At 42.4% G+C, this 23,528-nt stretch overlaps 10 protein-coding genes across 10 annotated transcripts; 5 read left to right on the top strand and 5 right to left on the bottom strand.

Moving 5' to 3' along the window:
* Nucleotides 1-282: 282 nt before the first annotated feature.
* EAF02_005024 (uncharacterized protein) lies at nt 283-2,214 on the bottom strand (the record flags this gene model as incomplete). The annotated part of the gene is made up of 3 exons (XM_038901072.1): nt 283-1,118; nt 1,167-2,039; nt 2,088-2,214. The coding sequence occupies 3 exons, from the start codon at nt 2,212-2,214 to the stop codon at nt 283-285; spliced, it is 1,836 nt and encodes a 611-aa protein (XP_038759584.1).
* Nucleotides 2,215-4,390: 2,176 nt separating this feature from the next.
* On the top strand, nt 4,391-4,753 carry EAF02_005023 (uncharacterized protein; the record flags this gene model as incomplete). Its single annotated transcript, XM_038901071.1, has 2 exons — nt 4,391-4,483; nt 4,547-4,753. 2 exons carry the CDS (start codon nt 4,391-4,393, stop codon nt 4,751-4,753), a joined length of 300 nt encoding a protein of 99 aa, XP_038759583.1.
* Nucleotides 4,754-5,172: 419 nt separating this feature from the next.
* On the top strand, nt 5,173-6,287 carry EAF02_005022 (uncharacterized protein; the record flags this gene model as incomplete). The annotated part of the gene is made up of 3 exons (XM_038901070.1): nt 5,173-5,337; nt 5,698-5,921; nt 5,981-6,287. 3 exons carry the CDS (start codon nt 5,173-5,175, stop codon nt 6,285-6,287), a joined length of 696 nt encoding a protein of 231 aa, XP_038759582.1.
* Nucleotides 6,288-6,955: 668 nt separating this feature from the next.
* EAF02_005021 (uncharacterized protein) lies at nt 6,956-7,906 on the bottom strand (the record flags this gene model as incomplete). Its single annotated transcript, XM_038901069.1, has 1 exon — nt 6,956-7,906. The coding sequence occupies one exon, from the start codon at nt 7,904-7,906 to the stop codon at nt 6,956-6,958; it is 951 nt and encodes a 316-aa protein (XP_038759581.1).
* Nucleotides 7,907-9,640: 1,734 nt separating this feature from the next.
* EAF02_005020 (uncharacterized protein) lies at nt 9,641-10,228 on the bottom strand (the record flags this gene model as incomplete). Its single annotated transcript, XM_038901068.1, has 1 exon — nt 9,641-10,228. One exon carries the CDS (start codon nt 10,226-10,228, stop codon nt 9,641-9,643), a length of 588 nt encoding a protein of 195 aa, XP_038759580.1.
* A 2,147-nt stretch (nt 10,229-12,375) lies between these two features.
* Nucleotides 12,376-14,655, top strand: EAF02_005019 (uncharacterized protein; the record flags this gene model as incomplete). Its single annotated transcript, XM_038901067.1, has 3 exons — nt 12,376-12,596; nt 12,763-12,951; nt 13,095-14,655. 3 exons carry the CDS (start codon nt 12,376-12,378, stop codon nt 14,653-14,655), a joined length of 1,971 nt encoding a protein of 656 aa, XP_038759579.1.
* Nucleotides 14,656-15,607: 952 nt separating this feature from the next.
* Nucleotides 15,608-16,395, top strand: EAF02_005018 (uncharacterized protein; the record flags this gene model as incomplete). The annotated part of the gene is made up of 3 exons (XM_038901066.1): nt 15,608-15,638; nt 15,800-15,827; nt 15,909-16,395. 3 exons carry the CDS (start codon nt 15,608-15,610, stop codon nt 16,393-16,395), a joined length of 546 nt encoding a protein of 181 aa, XP_038759578.1.
* Nucleotides 16,396-18,297: 1,902 nt separating this feature from the next.
* Nucleotides 18,298-19,197, bottom strand: EAF02_005017 (uncharacterized protein; the record flags this gene model as incomplete). The annotated part of the gene is made up of 1 exon (XM_038901065.1): nt 18,298-19,197. One exon carries the CDS (start codon nt 19,195-19,197, stop codon nt 18,298-18,300), a length of 900 nt encoding a protein of 299 aa, XP_038759577.1.
* A 979-nt stretch (nt 19,198-20,176) lies between these two features.
* On the bottom strand, nt 20,177-20,959 carry EAF02_005016 (uncharacterized protein; the record flags this gene model as incomplete). The annotated part of the gene is made up of 1 exon (XM_038901064.1): nt 20,177-20,959. One exon carries the CDS (start codon nt 20,957-20,959, stop codon nt 20,177-20,179), a length of 783 nt encoding a protein of 260 aa, XP_038759576.1.
* Nucleotides 20,960-22,369: 1,410 nt separating this feature from the next.
* Nucleotides 22,370-23,341, top strand: EAF02_005015 (uncharacterized protein; the record flags this gene model as incomplete). The annotated part of the gene is made up of 1 exon (XM_038901063.1): nt 22,370-23,341. The coding sequence occupies one exon, from the start codon at nt 22,370-22,372 to the stop codon at nt 23,339-23,341; it is 972 nt and encodes a 323-aa protein (XP_038759575.1).
* Nucleotides 23,342-23,528: the final 187 nt, after the last annotated feature.

Genomic DNA, 23,528 nt, shown 5'->3' with positions numbered 1-23,528 from the left:
ATTGTATGCATGGTGGGTGGAGTTGGTGGTTTTATTGGGATCTATAATGGTCGGATCTTAGTTCTTGGAATTTGATGATGTACACTATCATATGGTTGGACTGGTGCAATTTTGACAAAGAATCTTCCTTTTCACTAAGCAGTCGAGTGGTTGCATCTCATTTAAGTTGTGGAGTGAAATCTTACTCTTTTTGCCATCATTCATGGGTCTCCACCAACCTCTTTCACTGCTGGCTTAGTATTGAACAACTGAATAGTGGCATATCGCGACAACCGACATAAACTATTCCCCAGTTATTATATCATCTGCAATCTTCTCGGCAATCATATAGACAGAAGCTTGAGGATGTCCAGGAAGCGCAAAAGGAAAGATCGAAGCATCAACGACTCTTAGCCCCTCTACTCCAAATACCCTGCCCCTCGAATCTACAACCGCATTCGTATCTCCAGTTTTGCCCATTGCGCATGTAGCACTAGCATGCCACATTGGAGCCGAGTTCTGTTGAATATACTCCAAAATTTCTTCGTCTGTTTGTACCGTCACTCCTGGAAGAATCTCAGGTCCTATCTTGATAGATTTAGCTGGGTCGCTATCCCATATTTGTCGGATGCGTTTGAATATTGCTACTGCGACTTCAGAATCTGCAGGGTCACTGAACCAACCAAGATCGATTACAGGTGGGTCTAACATGCTAGCGCTTTTGATGGTGATATTGCCTCGGGAAAGAGGAGCTGTAAGTACTCCGCCAAAAACACCAATTGTAGAGAAATTGTCACCTCCAAAACCTGCTCCTACATATTCTGCTTCTGGCCAGTCAGATGGGAAATATCTTAGTGATAATTTTGTCTGTTGTGAGAAATTTCCTCGCAGTTCTTCTGGGATTCTTTCGAAAGATAGGTAACCGGCCGCCGAGCTGTATGGCCCGCCAGCATCTTCGTAATATTGTTGCAATATCTCGGCAGAGTTGTTCGGATTTGCTACAATACTTCCAGCACTGGGGGTGTTTACTTGGTTGAGTACAGTGAATGAAACTTGATCCCATAGATTTTGTCCCACTCCTGGAAGTTCTGAAATCAATGGGATGTTTTGTTCCTCAAGTGTAGCGCGCGGGCCGATTCCTTCTCCACATTAGCATGTTATTCTAAATGTTGAGAGTAGCTTCTCACCAGATACCATAAGTAATTGTGGTGAGTGAAAAACTCCTGAGGACATGATAACTTCCTTCTTCGCATGAATAGTGTATTGGAATCCTGCTGTCGATACTTGAACCGCATTTGCTCTTTTTGGTGAATCAGAAGCAAAAAGGATCTTTAGGGCTTGAGTATGGGCATGTACCATGATATCCGTATTCTTAATAGCTTCTTCTAAGAAACTTGACTGCGAAGATGATCGTACAGCATTCTTCGGTTCAATGGTAGAAGGGACCCAAGCACCATGACCCGATAAAGAACCACTACTGAATCCAACTGAACTTACTGGAAGACCAATAGACTGTACAGCTTTCGCAAGTGCATTTATCGTGGGATCAACCCAATTGTTCCAGGAAACTTGTAGAGGTCCTCCAAAAGAGTTATCAAAAGCTGTGATATCATACACTACTGTTGCGGATGTCGAGTTTCGTTTTAAATCATCAGGTGGAGTCAAATGACAAGACTTCTTGTAATATGGAAGAATATTCTCAAAAGTGAAGCTCTCATCTCCTACAATTTCAGCCCATTTCTGATACGTACCAGTAGTAGCACGATGATATGATAACGTATTCAGTGCTGAAGATCCTCCTAGCGTTTTTCCTCGAGCATAGTGTATTCGCCGGTTCCCAGCATTTACCTGTGGTGCAGAGAATAAATCCCAATCAATGAGCGGTTGTTTAGGATAATCTTCAGTTGAGTACACCAGAGGCATTTGCAAACTTCCATATGGGACGATGCTATAGTTTCCATTGTCTTGTTCGTAAAAACCACCTGCCTCGATTACGCCAACAGATGCTATTTCTGCGAGCCTTGATGCAATGACCAACCCTGCTGTTCCACCTCCGACCACTGAATCTATTAACTTAAAAATTTTAGGTACTCAACTATCTCACATACCAACATAATCATAAGTAGCGTTTCCAGGAACAGCGAAAGCACTCGAACGAAGTCGATGTTGAGTTTGTGCAGTACCGGCTACAGATTGTATGAGCGCAGGCAATATCGATATCCAAGCACGAATCATTGATGCTATATGTCGTATTGGAAATAGTTTATCGAGTGTCAATCGCGAAGTCAATGAGCTTGTATGTTCATTTTGATGTCTCGGGGGATACTTTGACCCAGGTAAAATCTCCCCACTGCCAAGTGTCAGCAGTACATCCGGATAATATCCTGGAACGAATCACGTCACCGAGGACTGCTTCAACACCGTAATACTAAGATTATTTGAAGTATTAAGAACGGGTCTGCCCCACAGTTTATACTGTATATACGCGGCTTGCAAGCCCCCCGCAATATATCAAGAATACCACAATTTCATCAAGGAGACTTCACAAGATAAAAAACTTCCTGCCACCGAATTCTCCTCTGGCAGCTACCTTAACCTTAATCATTTATCCTTTCATGATACCTGGATATATGCTTCTTCCATGTATGAGTAATGGTTTCCACATGCGCTTGGTTGTAGTACAAGCGGGATGCGAAATCCAAAAGCAACAGCAATGATATCTCCTAATCGAGCATTTTGAAAGCTAAGTTTTTGTACCCTCGCTCTGTGGTCATTGATCTTCGTCCGAAAAATAGTACCATGGCACGTATCGCACTAGCGTCGTTCCATCTCGTACGTGAAAATCCACGTGTCTCGGTGTTTGCAGTCAAAGTAAGAGTGTTTTAGTCGACCTCTTATCATGATGTTTCCATTTGTCGTCTCTATGTCCATCTCTGAAATTATCTTGCATGAAAGGTCCAGGGTGCGCCAAGTTTGGGTCGATCCAGTTTTCATCAGGAAGACCAATAGACACAGCAATATTGTATCTTTCCAAGACATTACTGGGTACTCTATCTATGACTTTTAATGGGTGCTGAACTAAATCCACGGCTATTCGGTATACTAGACTTCAAAATGTTTTATGAAGTCCGAATTCCATAGTTTGTTCTATTCGGTTTAAGCTGTGTGGCCACTACACACTAGTACGAACAATATGGCTATACTTCCGGAGAAGTCATGTTTCTTGTCATGGCACACTTTTTATATGCCAATGCCTGTGCAAAATCAAAGCATCTTATCACTACCACGTGGGATATGTATCAGGAAAAGATGGGATTTAACTATAACTTGCGAACCAGGATACAGCGAAATAGGCATGGAATAAATATGCGCTTACGGCATTCTTTTTCTTGTATCTATATAAATATTGGTATGGGACATATCAAACGGACAGAAAAACTCCCTCGGACGATGGAACGTGGAACATTCGTGAAGCGAAGAACCTTTCCACAACTTCCTTGGCAAGAAGTATACAACTCTAAAACCATTATGGCGGACCATGGTGATACAATTCTTGCAGATGGATGGTATGGACTGGCGCGCAAGATTCACTATAGCCGGATTTGTACTTTACTGTTTCCTGTGGGTCTGATCGCCGATTTGACGGCCCCTTTCCTTGGTTTTATTCGGTTGCTTTTCACTGTCATGATCGCACATCGTGCTATGAGGGATATCACTAAATGTAGACAGAAGTATGGAGATGCTTGTAGGTAGTATGAGAAGCAGGTACCATATCTCTTCATTCCGGTAAGCTCCAAATTATGCCCCTTGTCAGATGACCTCTAGCTGACCAACTATCAGTACGTGATATGACTTTCGCATGCATCATTTGATTATGTGATGATGAGTTCTCTACGGATTCGGACATGATACATAGCATCAATCGTATCTAGATATATTGCCATAGGTCTGAGATCACCAGTAGTTCTTATCTGCGGCTCCACGTATACTTGGCTCGTCAAAGTATTTCATACTAACCCTAATATTTTCCTTTGAAAAAAAAAAAGAAGGCAGGATCCACGGCAATTCTGTAGTATATTCACATAAAGAGGGCCTGGGTGTAAGAACAAACTTCGCTTCAAAGATCAATAAAGGAGGTTTGTAGAAGAAAGCTTCAGGGTGAGAGCAGTTCGTTTGGTTGAGTTGTTTGTCTATTCATTGCATTAAAGAATTAAAAGATAGGAGAATAATAAGATAGTGAATCCAGCTCGTTTGGAGAATTTCAAACAAACAAGCAACTAGGTAGGTAGGTAGGTAGTTGCTTTTTAATTGCCATATAAATATTCACTTTTATTATGACCATCAACCTCAACACTTCAATCTCCACTGACTTACCATCCATACATCACCGTCTCATTTGCCCGTAGTCATCATGGATCGATACTGGGAAGCCAATCTCTGGCAACCAACCATCGTCACGACGGAGGAAGTTTGCAGCAATTCGTCCCCTTGCACCTCAAAGTCAGTACATCCATGTTCCCTCGCCCAACCAAACTATAACCCCCACAATATCTAACACCGATCATAGGAAGTCGAGAGATGTCGCGAGAATCTGAGGGAATGCACTAAAGTCCTAGCTCTTTTTCCCTACACGCCATCTCACTGGAGGAATCGATCTGCAGTTCTTTTGGAATTGGGATATCCGGAACTCGCTGCGGCAGATGCTTATAAGGCGCTTATTTTGACGACATATGTATTTGATGGGAAGTATCTCGGCCTCGAGAGTGTGGCTTGAGATGGGCCATGGCGGTTTGGTATCGAGATGCTGTTCAAGGTAAAGTTGAAGCACGGCGCGCATGTAAACTTTTTTGACCCCGTTAGGGAAATCCGTGGGATGTGAATCTCTCGGCGACGAAATTTGGCATACAGATGCTTGATTTGTTGAAGTATGAGCGGAAGCAAGCGTGCGTTTCTAATGCCTTATTTGCCGATAGTTTCTATTCTTACCTAACCACATGTTTAGCTATACCCAATTGATCTTCTCCCTCTACTATCTCCAAGATTTTCCGGACATCAAAGCCATAACCACGGAAGCACTAAAACATTACCCTGACGATATCACATTTCTCTATTTCCAGCACGCTCTGCAACCTCAGCATATGAAAGAAATCGAACTTTCATATACAACAAACCTTATCCGATGATATCAAATGGATGAATGCAGAGATGGGAACAGTATGGAATAAACCATATCCATGGGCCTCAGGATTCCATACCAGAACCAAAAGATCAATCAAAGTCGCCAATATAGCTCTGAAAAAATGCTCAAAGGTACTTCGAATTCAGTCTTCTAATATGACTATATCAGACTCGAATGGAGTTTTCTTATGGCATGTTCGCAAGTCAAGATATACATAGAGGTGATACCATTATCGAGCGCAGCCTAGTCTTGTCAATCAGTGGCTTACAACTAAAGACACATTTGAATTTGATAGATTCATTATTAGGAGAACCGAAGACTAGATCGAAAACTTCCCAGGAAACTGTTTCAATTGTTACGGACTCTTGAACAAATATGGGCCAAAATATGGATTTGTATGTTGTTCCCATCTCTACTTCTGCAGTAAAGATTGCAAGAATCTCGCCCAGCAGTATTACCACGATGCCCTATGTGGCACCAATATACTCCCCATCTATTCATTCTCGAATAACAAAAAATGTTACGTATGTGGGCCCGAGATCGCGGGAATGATATGGTTACGGCTTTTGGCGACATGCAAACAAGGGGGTGGACATCTGCTTCAACATCCTCTTGTAACCAATCTAAGCATTCATGAAGCAGCGGCTCAAGACCCCTGGTCCTTGGATATCCGTGTCATCTGGCCTCTGAAAACTCTGGAGATACTTGGGATAGATGTCTTCGCAAATCAATGGTATGATACTTGGGTCTTGGAAACTCTATGGTATGTCTATCTTTCCTAGAACAACATTCAGAGCAATAACAATTGATATTACCTCACAGGCAAATATTCAGGGTCAACTCTGCTGGAGCATATAATGCAGAAACGAGTATGGATGCTGGGTCGATAGCTTCTACGCAATGTTCAACCATAGTTGTGAAGATCCGCGAATGTGGGTTACACATATCCAGGACTTTGATCGGGCGGGCTCGAAGTTTCAATACGGGGCTGGGAGAGAAATTAAAAAAGGGGGAAGAGGTATGTGTCAGTTACATTGAGGTGTTGGCGCGATCGAAAATGGAAAGACGCAAAGCCCTTGCGGGATGGCTCTCCGGTGATTGTAAATGCAAGAGATGTTTGGCTGAATAGTATGTAATAGCCCCTGTGACTATCTAGGATTGTCTCCCATAGCATCACAAGACTTGAACAAATCGGAAAGATTGGTCTTGACAATCTTCAAGTGAGTTACGCAATCGAACACTTGCTATAGTAGGTAGCCAGTATCATATTGTTAAGACCATTTTGATAAGACATAGGTAGTTTTTGGACCTTCTAAACCCATCTAAGCCGTCAAGAATTCGAGACGGCGAGGAATAGACTTGATGGGGTATTTCAAGAAGTCACAAAGAAGCAACCATCATACACTTCAAATCACCAGGTATAGATCAAGATATGTCTTATTCGAACGAAGTGATGTCGTTGTATCGATACATACCTATACAAGTTGGCGCTTTGATGTTTACTAAATCTGGTGAAGTCACGTTTGTAGGTGTTCATTCTTAGCTAGGGGAGCAGATGTATATCACTTGCACGGATGGATGTTATATCATAGATGTGGAAATTTATTAAAAAAAATGGGTCTTTGACTTGCAAGAAAATGAGCATCTTCCCTCCCCACCGTTCCCCGAATCCAAAAGCAAAACCCATCCCATCACAAATAAGTACCCAACTCCCTAGGTATCTCCAACTACCTACCTACCACACTCAAACCGCAACCCTATCCAACCCACTCTCCTCAAAAAGCCTCAAAATCCCCCTTACTTCTTTTCCCTCCCCCCCCTCACCAACTCCGCACTCCTCTTATCCTTCGCATCCGCCCTCCTCTCCCTCCTCCTCTTCCACGTCTCCAACTTCCACTTCGTGGCATGCGAGATCCCATTCCGCGCATGTTTCTTAATCTCCAACCACGGATCTCTCGGATCATCCAGCTTGTGGTACTTCCAATACGGGGTATCTGGATTCGGGTCGCGGGGAAGCTGAGTCGGACGATGCATGATGAGGACCGTTGAGTCACGATTGATTTTCTCACTCGCCTCACCATCCTCATTCCAGCGCTGCGCTTTCAGCGCCAAGCCCTCGGCCCTGCTTTCAAAGTCACTGAGTGTGCATTCGTCGGTAGCTACGAGTTTGAATCCTTTGCGGGGTTGTGCGCAGTTCATGAATGAACCATCGCAGGTATTGAAGATTAAGGTGAAATTTTCCGCGGGACAGTAGCGGAGAAAATATGTGATGTGACGGTATGAGAAACTTTGGTGAGAGTTAAAGAGGTTGGAGACATCGAAGATCCATTCATTTATACCATGATATTTTGGTGCAAGAATCTCATCGAGTAAGAAATTTTGTCTCGTGTACAGAACTTGAGGAGAACCTTTGTAGCGGTGGGAATCCGGTGTCTCGTAGAATTGAATATGAACTGATCGAAGGAGGATCTGTCCTGCGCGAGTATATAGAGGGGCGCATTTGAGAAAGGATTCCAGAGTTTGGAAAGTGAAAGTTTGGTTTTGCAAATATTCTTTTGGAAATACTGAGTCGAGATCATTGTAAATTGTGCGACAGGTTAATCGTAGAGATTGAAGTATTGATTTTTTAGATGACTGTATGTATCGAGACTGCTTGATGGATAGAGCCTCGCTCCAGATGATATTTCGGAGTTCGATGGAAAGTTTCATAATTCCCACCTTCTCAGGAGGTAAATTTGTTAGTGACATGGTGGTAACTAGATGACTGAAATTGTGACATTCGGGCTGAGGAAAATCTGAGTGTTTCGAAACAGAGAAACTTGGTCGAGGTAGAAGATGATCTTTGGAGATAGGTATGGAGTAATCTAGTATTGTATGCAGATGACACGTCCAACTATTTTCTTCCACAGTGAAGATTAATAAAAGTTGATGAATGTATTGAATGATTTATCGAATAGGTGGAAAGCAAAGTTGTATTGTTGAGAGGGGAGCTTAATCCTTAAATAGACCATGCCATAGACCGATCAAAAATCAACCCAAGCCGTGAAATTTATTGAATACCCAGGTAGACATGTCATATCTAAAATTATAGTGAATTAAACTCTTTTCATCTCTATTATGTGAATCTCTACGTAGGTAGTTAGCTCACTTATTACTATCGAACTCAAACGAAGATTCATCAGAAGCGTCCATGTTTTCTTCATCTGTTCTACTCACTTTCTCTTTTATAATTCTTTCATTCGAAATATACTTCAAGTGTTCAAATAGCCATACCGGCACTACTAATGCCAATTACCTTGATCTTAATGAACCACCGAGTATCAGCGTCAAACCTATGACGTATCAATCTTCCAACCCCACACAACTCATCGAGAGGTCTTCCATCTGCAGAACACTTTGCGCACTTTGAAAGAAACGATGTAGACGACCTCCACAACCGAGTCATGGGGTTCTAGACCGAAAAAGAACTGAATCAATCATCAAGATACCGACATGAACCTACGGACTCAAAATGTAAAGTGAGTAATCAAGTCCACTTTCCACCAAGGTATGCACTACTATGCGCTACTCATGTCATTCAAATCAAGATCTGCAAATGCCGATACCCGTGGACACCTGCCGAAAGGCATATTTTGAGGCTGGTACCATGTGGCTGAAAATCAGACATGCAACAAATTAGAATATAGAACGCTTCGATTCCGTTCAATTCCATTCTGTGGAAGCAATATTTCTTAGAGAACATTAAACTAGAATTTAGAATGGCATGATATCGTGCTCCTCCATATCATGACTGCCAAGTAAAATTCAAACCATTTAATAGTCGTGAGGTCGGGAATCGAACCATCATCCCAACACATTCACTGATATGTTTTCAATGCTTCGAATGACACGAGGCATTTCCGCGTAAGAAAGGGGGTTGCTGAAGTTCTTCGTGTGGTGATTCTTTGCTGTGGTGTGTTCTCTGTTACTCCTTTGAACAGAAAGAATCAACACTTGCCTTCTTGTGCTCAACGCAAAACGATCTACTTCTTCACACTTGTGAAGAGAAGATGATACTTTCGGAGAAACGAGCGAACACATGAAGTGAAAATATTAAGTGGCTTTGTTTGAGAAAGGTAAAAAAAATATCCAAGGAAATGATGAAAAGGTAACCCCAAAGCTCGTCGACTGGGCAGAATAAAACATACTGAGGATCAAACAGGGTATCAAAGTAAAGAGAAAAGGTTTCTCTCTTGCAAACAAAAAGAGAAGTATGTCCTTAGGCCAGTAGAGGCCAGAATAGTGAGTGTCGCTAGTTTTTATAAATGAAACATCTTGTCGTCTAAACCATTTAACATTACCCTATATCCCAAGTTATCTAAGTTAGATGGCATCTATATCTAATCCGTATTAATGACGTATGCCTCTAGGTCTGAAAATGTTGAATCCTCGAACAATTCGTACCAAGTCGAGTTGTAGCTGGTGACCAGGACACAGAAACTTTCACAGCTTTTCCCTCAGCTTTTTTCTATCCATGGTAATAAATAAAGCTTCCCCAGTGGCCAACACTACTCCCTCGCCATCCTCAATCGTGGCTTTTCCAAATATCTTCCTTCCCTCTTTCCTGTCTACCCAACTTCTCCCCAACACAACCCCTGGTGTCCCGATTGGTTTCTTATACGTAATGTGTAGATACGCCGTCATGGTAGTTTTATCCCTTGGCCTGGCGACGGAAGCTGCACAACCGATCATATCATCCAACATGACTCCAGTGAATCCGCCATGCGCAGTATCAATATGACCATTGACATGCGAACCCAAACTCATCAACGCCAGAACTTCGCCAAATGAACGCGAGGAGTTAGGCGGAGAGTAGAAGAATTGACAATGCGAGATAGTGTCCGGTGTCTGAAGGGTAATGGCCGTAAATGTATCACAGGTATGATGTTCCTTGCGCATTCGCGACCGAGGTGAAAAGGGGTGCATAGAGCTGTCCTCGAGAATTGGTTTACACCATGGTGTTAAGGAGAAATGTTCCGCGGTTTCTTTTGGTATAGTCGCAAATCGAAACAGATCCTGAGGGAAACTCATGGTGGAAAATGACTGAGTGTGTCCATTTTGAGATGTAATTGAAGTTGTTGATAGTAGTACAATGCTGTGTTGCACCTCAGACTAATGTTAGACGTTATGGATCTGATAAGTATTCCACTTTGGATGTGTGGTCAGGTTTGATAAGATAAGTGGATTCGGACCTCGGAACGATGGAACTAAAGCGCCTGAAACATGAAACTAAAAAGGAAGAGCTACTCTCGCGCTATTGGAGCTGTGACCCTTGGAACTTGGAAGCTAGGTAGTTCAAGGGAAAGGGTACAGACAGGTACAGGACTAGTCACTTCGATGTTTGAGGGAGCTTTCAGAATCATTCACGATGTTTGAATATTAAACTTTTGCGAGTGCAATCATTCAGGAGGCTCGTGAAATTAAGGTTCAACACGATATTGAGTTCTAGAGCTAGTACGAGAAAAAGGAGGGAGGGAAAAGCTAAATGAAGGTTGGAAGGATTCTTATTGAATTGATATTGATATTGATTATTGATACCGGAATACTTATTTGTATCTGTCCAAAAGTTATTCATCCTTCTCATCCTTCATATATGAATCATTCTGCATACAGCTACCGACCTAGATGGATACTCGATATATGTATATATATACATATCACACAATACTGTAGAACATACTCGTAACATAAGATAGCCGCAAGATTAATGATGGAATTTTATGGATCCCTAATATAGAATTTCATCACGGTTCTCGGTTCGGTTCACAACACTTGCTTGGGTATAATAAGTTTGGCTAAAAATAAGGCTGGGAAGTTCCATTTACCTTGGCTGAGCTTGCGAGCTTGCTTTTCTACCCTCCCTCGCCTCCTTTCTACGTCGCTCTGATGATTAGATGTCACTCGAACACTTTGGCCCCCCTATCAGAAGAAGAATCTGTCACTTCTGCAATTATGATAGTTACCCAGTAGAACCTGGGTAGTGAGGTAATATAACCCCCATTATACCAGGCTCATTCCACGACCGATGACCCTTTCGAATTAAACGAAAGTTTGCTTATGAATTCGAATGTCCCCCTCCACCCCCCTGAACACTGCAATTTTACCAAGATGACCATTGACCAGTCACGATACAGAATGCGAGAGAGACGTTCCTTTTGTGTACGAGGTAGTATCAAATTGAATGATGTCTTTCATTAACACTGGTCGATATTCAGACGGTTGGTGGGAACGGTTATTGATACACAGACCTGACTCTGGTCAAAACTCACTCGGAACAATTTTTATATAGGTATGCTCTGGACCTCTCGCCCTCGACAATGAACGTACGATCTGAGCTCTGATTTTGGTTCGGTCTCTTCTCGTCCAAGTATTCCATTCCCTCCAGCATCTTCTCACTCTTTTCAAGCTTCACTTCATCTTTGTTATCGGGCTGGTCCTTCATTGGTTGCCACAACCGGCCATTCATGTTGGGCCATCGATAGGTAGCCACTCACTCATCACGCTCACTCCTCCTCACACACTCCTCGCACCTCTTGCCACCAGTACATTCATTCAATTCGTTTTATTCGTTGTCCGTCATTTGAAACTTTATGGTTTTGTTTGCGTCAACCGCGACATTCATTCCTTGAATCACCCATCACTCATCATCTATCATTCGTCATTCAGTTTATTCTATTCCATTTGTACAATTTCCCACAGTCAATCATAACAGTACCTACCAACCATTCAGAGCGCAATTCATTCACAGCACAATTATCTTGATTCGCCGTACCCACCTCCTTATTCACACGACTTGTGTATTTAATTGTCTCGAGCTTGTATAACCGTACACCCTTTCACCTCTTACACTTTATCAATTAAACTCAACGTCAATTAATAGTATCCACCAAGTTTGCACAGCCTTCGGCATCCTGTGACGATCCTTCCAATTATTTACGAGAACACGAGATACATATCAAAAAAAAAATAAAAAAAGTTGTGTGTGTGGAGGGCACCTGAGGTTCTCCAGCTACAAAAGTCTAGAAGCTTTCAAATTTAATGAAAAGTACAATACGTCTGGATCTGTCCATTCAAAGATTTCCCTCCGGATCGTTTTGCGACAAAGATCTTCCGAGAGCACCTTCATACCCCACGATCCCTAGCGAAGATCAAACAGGACTGGTACACAAGAATACATCATGTGGAAACGTCTCAATACCCCGAGGAGTAGTGGTACTACAGCTCGTCAATCATCTATAAGTGAACCTGTACTTGTCGAGACAACCATTTTTGAGAAATCTTACGGAGCGGCTGGCGGAATAAATGTTGATATAAATATGTCGTCTTCGGATAGAAAAGCTCCTCATCCGTCAAGACCGACGAGAGATAATACTCCAAAAGGATTACCACTTCTACCATTGTAGGTCACAAGGTTTATCTATTTACTCTGAGAGTGGGGGCGTTGAAGTTCGAGGGGAATTACTAAGAGGGACAATGGATGTTGGGCTTATGTTTCAGCTTAATGATATCGCTGTCAAATCTACATTCTCACGCAATCACCAAACATTTGCTAATGTTTACATCAGTGAAGCAGCTCCTCCCATGTATTCGCGCCAAAATTCCGATAATTTCAGACCGGTTTCTTCTGTCTATTCACAGCCTTCTCCAGGCCCTATGAATGATCAATTTCCATATAATACATATGCGAAACCCATGACTCCAAATTCGGCAGAGGTATCTCCCCCAAGCTCTCCGGAGTTTGATGGCACGCGACGGTAGGTCAAGTCTTCTATTAGTTTTGAATAGTTCTCTTGGGGTTGGCTCGGTTCGAAAAGCTGGACAACGACCTGTGAATGCTTCATGCTTCATAATTCATCGGCGCAATTATATGGATAGAAACTAATGAAAGTTCAAACAGAAACCCAAATCGATATCAAGATCATGAGGTCTCTCCAATCGATGAAGTACCCGATATTTCGCAACTTGGATTTGGGAAGTCGAAAGAGAGGACGGATTCCAGGTTGAAGCCACCATCGAGCAATATTCCTGTTATGCGAAGAGAAAAGAGGCGAAACCAAGTCGCAGCAGTAGCAGCCAACTTATTGAACCGCAAGGATGTCGATGGACCAAAGGGTAGAAGGACGGCAGATGGAAAATGGGATCCATATTCTAGTGAACAGACTACAAGCGAAAAGGGAAAATCGCAATTCGTCAAGCCAGGAGAATATTCACCACCTTACTTGGGAAATGTTAGACAAATGGGGAATACATCAATCATTAGCGCCGGTCCGCAGAAACCCCAAAACCAACCATCTTTTGGAGAGCGTGTTCGCAAATTGAAGAATAATGCGCCGGTAGAGAAACCAGAATGGAAGGGGGCAACAGGACGTTCAAAGATTGTGCCCACACCTTCAGATGATTACACTATACCTCCACTTAATATTCCAATTCCAATTCCAACGAGGAGCGAAAACCGCATTACATCAGGCACAAGTACCCCTGTATCTTCCATCCGAAGTGCAAATAGTGAAACGGCGGCGGCACCAAGCTTCATGGATCTACCCGACCCAGTATCTATCAATGCAGGATCATTGTTCAGCGGCCAAAACAATCCACAAACCTATAACGAACCCTTAATTCAAAACCTCGAACCCATTCATGCGACTCACCTTACAAATTTCACCAACGATATTACTACAGAATCCCCTACCGCATATTATCCTTCTCATTCTAAGACAGATTCCACAGGAACTATTGAACGAAATTTTCGAGAAGCTCTTAAGAATTCTTTTCCTTCCATCGATCCAAACGAACCTTACGTCCAACCACCTTCTCGCTTTAGTGTCAGTACAAAGGCTACTTCAGAAGCCACCCAATCTACCAGAGCACCCTCACTTGACATACAAAACGAGATGCATCCTCCACTCCCAATTCAATCCTATACCATGACAACTCAAGGACCTACTTCAATACTATCTCGAAAACGTCCCAAGGTCATGGCTGATGATAGCGCATCTATTTATTCTACGAAGAGCATTACTCGCAAAGCTATTAACTCCAATAGTCCAATAACAATCTCTATGACTTCTTCTCTTCCTCGCGAACACAATCACCCACCGCGCTCTTCATCCACTGTCACAAAATCTCTCCCCAGCACCCCTGCCGAAAGCGCATCCTCTGATCCTATATCTACTCTGGAAGCGCGTCTCGAAGCTCTTACACATCGCCGACAGAATATTGAAAAGTCAATTAAACAGATGACGGAACTCATGCCAGCGGATCGCATGATTGTTACGGAAGAAGTGAGGAGGAAGAGGGAGACGGAGAAGAAGCAAATTGAGAGATTGAGAGAGGAGGAAGCGGAGATTAGGAAGGAGGAACATGAGTGTGGATTGAAACTACATAGGGCGTGGAAGAGGAAAGATAAGCAAGCGGGCTATGAGGAAACAGGATTATGGGTTAGGAGAGTTACTGGTTAGGCTGTGGAGTTTGACCTAGCAGAGATGGAAAAGAGAACGATTGGTTTTTATGGCGCAGAAAAGACCAAATGGCAAAGCGAGGCAACTAGGAGTTCGGTAGGCGCATATGTAGGGTATTTTTCGAGAGGATGGATGGATCGGTTTGGAGTTAAGGAAAATTCCACCCATTGCATTGGATTTACATGTCCAAAAGATTACGTGGACTTTTTTTTAATGTCGCATCACATCATGTTTCATTTTATTTCATAAATCGGATTTGGAGATGTAGATCTATTCAGCTTTTCGTTAATCTCTAAATCTTGCTCTTGAGGAGAATTTATCTCGGAATCTCACATTTGTATCATAAAATACCAAGTGATTTATTTGGTTTATTAAACTATCAATGAATTTTAGTCTTTATGAAATCGGAATTGCATATCCATTAATTTCCTATACATTGCAATTGAAGAGGCTGTGTATTCTCGCTGTACATGGATTTGTATCAAGAATATATCATTGCGTTCTTGGCACATATCACTTTACTCACGCAAGTCACAGAGTAGCGATCGCTCACTCGTCATTCAAACTACCGGCCCGGTAAGCTTCCGCGGAGCTGGAGCTTGTACTTGCTCCGGGCATTTTCACGTGATCCACGGACGATCACCTATCGTATTCTCCGCGAATTCCGAGCTAATGTGAGCTCAAAGCTTCGACTTTCCAATTCCTATTTTAAAATTTGAGATCATTATTTAGGTGTTCAACGTTGATGAACATTGTGTTTTGTTGGTTTCAATTTCAATCTTGAGATTTTGTTTGAGATTTTGAGGAATAGCTTGTTGAGTGTGGAATTTACGATTTGCTTTTACGGTTATTTATTGTATTGCGGTGAACGACTTGAGATATACAGCAAGCACGAGAGAATATTACGACTACTGGTTCTTGAAGAGAGAGATTGGATATCAGAAGGGTAATCATGGATTACGTTGAGAAGAGAATGGCTGCTGGTATGTTCTTTATGGATTTTATCTTGTGTGCTGTGTTGTTAGAGAGGAGATGAATTGGAGTCTCTCTCATGTTTGAGATTCGGTTGAATTGATGAAATCGTTTCATTCATGTCAAGGCATATGAGTATGGAATCGAAACGCTAATCATCATATCAATACAGAAGCCCAAAGACCTGCCGGTGCAGAAGTGTATGTTACTCCCCCTCTCAAAATTCCACCCCATCAAATCAGCACACCAAACAATCCCAAACCCTCACTAACACTCCCCAGTGCCAGCCTAGCCACTCCAATCAACCTCCTCCTCCTTAGTCTCCTCGCCCTCCTCACCTACACAACCTTCCGTCCAAAAAAGGCCGAACCCACCCCCAGCGCTCCCTCCCCCATCGTCTTCCGTACCTTCACACCCCCGGAGCTCGTCCCCTTCTCCGGCCTCAACAACACACCCGTGTATCTCTCTGTACGCGGTCGCGTCTTCGATGTTAGCAATGGAAGGAACTTTTATGGACCAGGTGGACCGTATGAGAATTTCGCCGGGAGAGATGCCAGTCGGGGGTTGGCGAAGGGTAGTTTTGATGCGGAGATGTTGACGGAGGATTTGCAGGGGGAGTTGGATACTCTGGAGGATTTGAATGCGGAGGAGTTGGATGCGTTGAGGGGTGTGGGAGAGAGATTTGAGGAGAAGTATTTGGTGGTTGGTCGGTTGGTTAGTTGTAAGGAGAAGGAGAGGAAAGATAGGGAGAAGGCGGAGAAGGCGTAGGGAGGTTTGGGATAGTGAGTGTAGGGTGGGGGGTGGGGGTGGATATATGGAGTTGGGGTTTGCGGTGGAAATGTGAGATGTGGATGTTTCTGCAGAATGGAATCTTGAAGAAAAATATCACAAGTCAACAAGTCAACTGGTCAACTCTGACTGCATGGTGGTTATAAGTATCATTCATTCATACAAACATACGGGTGGTAAATCTACACATCGAAGCGAGAATAACACACAGATTCCTATACTATGATTGCTTCATTCATTGGCTTTTCTCTCTATTCATTAATGATAGTGTAATGTCCCTACCTAGAATGCTTTAATCCATCAACCACATCTATCTATCTATCTATTCATTCATCCCCCCTCCCTATCCTTCAAAATAGTGAATTTTCAAGCGCACAAAGTATCTCTATCCTCCTTCACTCTTGCACAACGCCCAATATTTTGAATACAACTATGCAAGTGAGGAGTTGTGAAGTATTAAGTACTATCTATCTAGGTATCTATCATCTTTATAGTTTTTGGAATTTAGCTTTTTTTTATAAAAAAAATTAAAAAAAAATTCTGCTCTCTTGTGATTTGATTTTTGATTTTTGATATTGGGGTTGGAGATTTGATATTGGGTTTGAAGATTTGGGGTTTGGGAGTTTGGGGGTTGGGATGGGGAGTTTGGGATGGGGAGTTTGGGATGGGAAGAGGAGGAGAAGGCGCGGGGGAGGGTGGTTGAGGGTTGGATTGAGTTGGGTTTGGATGAATATTGAGTAGTGGCATAGACGAATGGATGGGAACTAGTAATAGATTTGAAGATTGGAGAATAGTTTCATGGTCACATTGAGAAGTAAATTGTAGAAAATGGGGGGTTTGAGTACTAGGTTGTGAGGGAGTGAGTATTAGGTAGTGAGAGAGTCAGTGGAGAAAGTGAGGTTGAGGTGAGGTGAGTTGAGAGGAGGGGAAGAAGTGAGGGAGTGAGAGAGTGAGGGAGTAAGGAATAAGGGAATGAGGGAGTAAGTATTAGATAATAAAAGAGTAAATAGAGAAAGTGAGATGAGGTGAATGAGTGAAAAAAGGAGAGGAAGTAAGGGAGTAAGGGAATAAAGAAATAAGGAAGTAAGGGAGTGAGAGAATAAGGGAATAAGTATTAAGTAGTGAGAGAGTAAGTGGAGAAAGTAAATGAAGTAAAGTAAGTTGAAAAGAGAAAAGAGAATAAAGGAGTAAGGAGTAAGGGAGTGAGGGAGTGAGGGGAGTGAGGGAGTGAGGAATGAATGTGTATTGTTATTGTTATTGTTATTGGATTTTGGATTTTGGATGCTACTCATTCATTCGACTGGCGAAGAAGAATTTATGAGGAATGGGAGAGAGGAGAGGAGAGGAGGGGAGATGAAGAGAGGAGAGGTGGAAACAGAGATGAGAAGGGAGGTAAGAGAATAGTGTAGCAGGGGGAAGGTATTTGTGAGTTTAGAGATAGAAGGGGATTAAGAGGAGATTGTGTGATTACTAAAGTCATGAGTGTGAGATTTTAGCTTTTGGAGTTGGACTTGGAATTGAAGTTGGAATTGAAGATGTTGTGGTGTTGTTTTTGAGTTTCGCTTTTGATACTCTAACGGGGTTTCTGGATCGTATAGGGTGATCTGTAAATGGTGTTTTGTATGTGCATGGAATGTTTGATTTCTTACTACGTTTTGAGTGTGATGTAATAGATATGGTTTGGAATTTTAGATGATGTTTTTATTTTCTATTCTTGGGGCAGGGGATTAGGAGGGGAGATGGATATGGATATGGACGAGAAATGTGAAAAGGACAGTATAGCTAGTATGTGATATTATATTTTATATATTAATTAATTTTATTAAATCAATCTGACACCGAGACTCCCCATTTCACGATTCTCCCCCTCGCTTAACAGCCTCAGTTCCCACTCCCGCTCCCACCTCCACCCCCATTCCAAACCAACACACCCTGAACCACCTCCCCCTCCCTAACCATCTCCTCCATCAACGACCGACTCTCCAACATCCACTTGGCCCAGGAACTTTTCACCCCCTCTCTAAACCTCCAACACGTCACTTTCGCACTCCCCAGCCCTTCATGCGCAAGTAATTCCTTCATATACTCCCAATCACGCAACGTCCACATCTCCCTCGATTTCACTGTCGATCTGCATGCTTCCCCCACACCCACCCCATCTATCGACATCGCCTCTCCCATCTCGCCAACTGCAGAACTATCCAGCAATTCTTCCCTCCACGGATTTCCCCAAACCGTCAAATCCACATTCTTCAATCCCAATAATTCACGCGTGATGAATGCACAAAAATTTCCCCATACCACATCAATACTAGCACTAACACTAGCAGCGATCAACAACTCCGGAACCTCCCTCGCAATCTTCAAATTTCGAACCCATCCCCGCGCACCCTGACTTCTATCCGACCAAAAAGGCTTTACCGCTTCGATGTGCATACCGAAATCCCAGATGCTATTTCCATTTCCATAAAGCACTTCTTCGGCTTCTTCTTTGGTTTGTGTGCAGACGCTTAGGATGCGCGTGTGGATGCTGGGATTGGGATGGTCGGTGTGGGAATTAGCCGAGAGGACTTTGTAAGTGGTGAGCTTTTCCGGGGTCTCTGGAGATAGGGGGTAGAACGATTGGGCTGCGCAGAGAGGAAGACATTTGGGTGGGAAGTAGTATCCATTATGTGGAATTTGTGTTGTGATTTTATGATGTCGAGGTGGGAGGAGGAGAAGATAGATTTTCAAACGGATTTCGATAGGTAAAGATAGAAAGGGGAATGATGGATTGGCCATTGAATTGATCTTGTTGATTGGCGAGGAAAAATCATGTGATGAATACTCAGATAGAGCTAGGGTATCCACAGGGCTGAACGAAATGGATTCTCTCAAGTCTGTATCCCTGTTTGATTGTTTCGAAGAATTACAATTGAAAGGATATGAAGTAGGATAAAGAATATCGACATCGATATTCCGACAATTACTTTTACATTGCTTTATATCTTTATTCTTTTGAGCGTAGAAAATATTTATGGATAAGGTGGATAACTCCGGATACCTTGATGGGTTCTCGAGAAGATAGGACTTGGATGTCATTTTCGGGTACCTAATGCAGGGGCGGAATACCGGTGAAGTCAACAAGGGGTATGATGTCCGGACTGGCGAGTTTTGGAATTTTGAGTGTTTTGAGTTGTCGGTGTATCTAAAATGGAATATATTGAAGTGTTGCTTTCGAAGATTTGTGATACGTTCAGTGTTTCACTACTACTGATAACAGTCTCGAGCCTATGTGAATTTCGCATTGATATATTAGGAAACTTTGAACTAACATTGCACAATAATATTGATGAATATGCGCGTAATTATTTGGTGAATAGGGGTGCCGATTTGACGTCCTAAAATGTGATCTCTTATGTGTGTTGAGATAAATAATAAAGATGACATGAATAAGTGAAGAGTAGTAAAGTGAGAAATGTTCTATATTAATGAAAATCTAACTGTTTATATAGAGGCACAGCCGAGCCTGGACACCACGTAAGGAATATACATTTCTCTGATGCATAACACGAAGAAACGAATAAGAAACCAATAACTTGTTTGTACCTCGAGAAACGGAAGTATAACCAGTTCATCCGGAGTGATATCTGACAGCATGCGGCTGAGGATGACACTGCATGACTGTACCAAAATGTCCAGAGATCAACGTCAAAATCCGACCTCTTTCGTACAACAATGCTTACACCGTAAACTAATACCAAGGACATGCATATACTAATTATACACCAATTAGTTCTCGTCGCAAGTACTCGGCAAATCCATTCATGATTGAAGCAGAGAATGCGACAAAAAGAGCCATAGATGAAGAGTGATTTGACGAGGGCATAGATTGCATCTCAGAGGTGATCTCCAATTTCTGGATACCTTTGATTTCCAACAATTGGGAAACCCATACCAAGTGTTCGTTTGAATGAGTTGTCAAAGTCTTAAACTCCGACGATGTGTATTGTCTCGTTTCCCGTTCGCCTCTTGGTTGTCCTCCCTCGACGATTAATTTTAATCCCTTTAATTGCATGTGATCTCTTAAAAATTTACAAAGATTGTTCCAATCGCATCGATTTGATTCGAGAGAAAAGATGAAACCTTGCTTGAAAAGAGATATCTCTTGTACTAAAGGTCGTGTACCAGGATTTAGGTCGGAAAAGAAGGGAACAATGGCCTCAATGTCCTTATGAAAACTGAATGCTCGATTGCAATACAACATTGGTAAGGTTTCCTCATATATCTTGCGATTGACTCTCATTATAGAGGTGTGTATATCGACGGCAGTGCATAGTTCATATGTCGTCTGGAGTCGTTGTCGCAAAGGAGAGAAATCGACACTGTAGGAAGACCGTAGGGAACGACAAGGTCCGTCATGACGTTGGCCATAAGCATATGGTTTTTGGTTGCGGATTTCGAAAATTTTGTTGTTGTAATCGTTGAAAAGGTATTCATATATCATAACCCTGATTTCTGATGGCATACTCATGAGCGCCGAATGGGGTTTGACGTCTGCCATGGCTAATAATTCAATAAGTATCCGTGAAGCTAGAGAGAATGTCGATTTTTTTATTGAAATCGAGGAGTGTTGTGTGCATATCCTGAACCAAAAACTATTTTCCCAATTAAAGATTAGAGTGGTTGCTGGACGAACTAGGAATATCCATCAAGGTTCTTATTCTTTCCGTCCAACGGCAGAACCTGGAAACACTGATTAATGTGATCAATATGGCTGCGTTGAAGGCTAGTAACTTCAAAAGAAAATGTCCTTTGAAACGAAATGCTGAATCGTGTATGCAGTGGTTCTTTATTAGTATAGCAACTCGAAGGTAGACCCGAGTCGACTCAAATCATATCGCCGAAAAAGAAACTAGAATATGGAAGACAAGTCTATCACCTAGCATGATGCCATGATACCATGATGGCGATTCATGCTGCTAACAACTTGGGCAGTTCTTCGGCGAAATCATCAACGGATTGATGAATTGGTTTGGATTGTTATGACTCTGGTGTGGTTTCCTCGAGTCCCCCTTATAGGGACAGCAGTTGCGATAACATACTGCTAACGCTTTGAACACTCCTGCACGATTAATCAGTGTGTATGGAGGTCCTTGTAAAGGGTTTTCGTGCGTTCAAACTTCGGTGCAAAAGTATCAATTACTATCAAAATGCCGAGAAAATTTTGGGATGGAAAAATCGCATGCGTTTATCGGAAAATTGTCGGGTCCTTTTTCATGAGTCGGTGTCGGTTACCGGTACTTGATTGATTAGCCAACCATCATTTCAGGGGATGACCACTCAACAACTCATGCAACTCATGATCGATAGATGATTAAATATCTTTTCAAAGCTATCCTGCATTGCATTTGCGATCAATGGATACTACAAAGCCAAGGTTATCTTCTCACTTTGCTAAAGATATTGCCACTTCTCTTCGACACTAATGATTTATCCAAATTTGATAATATTTCGTTTACTGTTTCGATTACTAATCTACCCCTCCATCAACGGAAAACTCCACTTCGATTTTTAACATCAACCTCGAAGTCCAAGGTCACTGTTCGCAATTGCACGGTATCCATACCTATATATACTAGAATCTCATCTTATCTACCTGACTATCCCCAGAATCTTTCCAACGGCTCTTCTATTAAAAGAAAAAATATGCTCACATGCTTGCTATTTGGTTTTAGCGATGTTACTTCCCAGCCACTTGAATTATCAATTATCACGGGAACAAAGCAGAGAAAAGAAATCCCAGCCCTCTTCACGCGGAATTAAAAAAGATTGCTTCCCAGCCTCCATAAACAAATTGCATGAGGTATGTATAATATGATGCATCTCATTATTCCATGTAAGTCCCTCTAATCTCAGATATCAAACAATTGTTCTCGAGTCCATTCCTATATATTTACAAATTGATGCAACCATGCGTCTAAACACTTCTACTTCCAATCTTTTTGCGCTATCTACACTCTTTTTGCTATCATCAGGGCTACCAGTCGTTCAAAAAGACGTTATTTCGGTGGAACATGTAAAGAGGGCTACGTACTCCGTTGTTAATGTTGAGGGAGGTTCTTCAACTTCCGCAAGTAGTGGAAATGGGAAAGCAACTACTGTCATAGAAACAGTCACCAAAACCGAGGAGCCGGCAACAAAAACAGTAATCGAGACCGATTTAACTACAACTACAAATCACGTTGTCTCAACTCAGACTGTGAAAGGTTCTGGTGCAACTGAGACTACTTCAGTTACGGTTACACCATCTCCGACCACAGTCGTTAGCGTTAGTTATTCAGTTGTGGATATCTCTGCAGTGACTACTTCCAAAACTTCATCAAAAACTTCATCAAAAGAAGTCTCTACCTCTGCAAGTTTCACTGCTTCGGTATCCTCATCGGGTTCATCAAGAACAGCAATTACTAGTTCGGCAACTATCATATCTAGTGCGTCAGAATCATCAAAGTCATCCGAGCCATTGTCACAATCCACATCATCTTCCCAATCTGTATCCTCGATAACGGCCACGGCGTCAACTTCCACCACACAATTGACCGTATCGCCTTTGACATCTAGCGTTTCTGAATCATCCACTGCAGTCGGATCTTCCTCATCGCTGTCCTCAATTGTCCCCAGCGTCCCCAGCTTGATCACGTCCGAAGCATCTAGTCCTATTCCAACTCTCGAATCACAGTCAAGCACATTCACTGACGAAACTTCATTCATATCAATCCCCACAACTACTACGTCTTCCTCGTGGACTCCTTCATATACAGGAATACTATCGAGTTGGTCTGCTATTACAGCTTCCCCTTCAGCTACTACTACTTCCTATGATAGTGGGAACTCATTCACCAGCTATTCTTCTTGGAATTCCACGACTGCAATACCTATAAATTGAGCAAATTTTGACTCGTTACATTGAATGCTCAACCAGTCCTTAGTTTGGGAGGGATGCTGCTACATCGCCGAGGATATTTCTCTCACGAGTAGAATTTCATATTGAAACCACGTTGCCTCCCTGGCATTCAGCGAGTGATGGAATGAGATGAGATCGCTGAGCTGAGAACCAAGTGTATGATTCAAAC

This window comes from Botrytis sinoallii (genome assembly GCF_014898435.1).
Source record: "Botrytis sinoallii strain Bc 23 chromosome Unknown BSIN_007, whole genome shotgun sequence".
NCBI lineage: Eukaryota > Fungi > Ascomycota > Leotiomycetes > Helotiales > Sclerotiniaceae > Botrytis > Botrytis sinoallii.
This window is presented reverse-complemented; position numbering and strand designations above follow the sequence as displayed.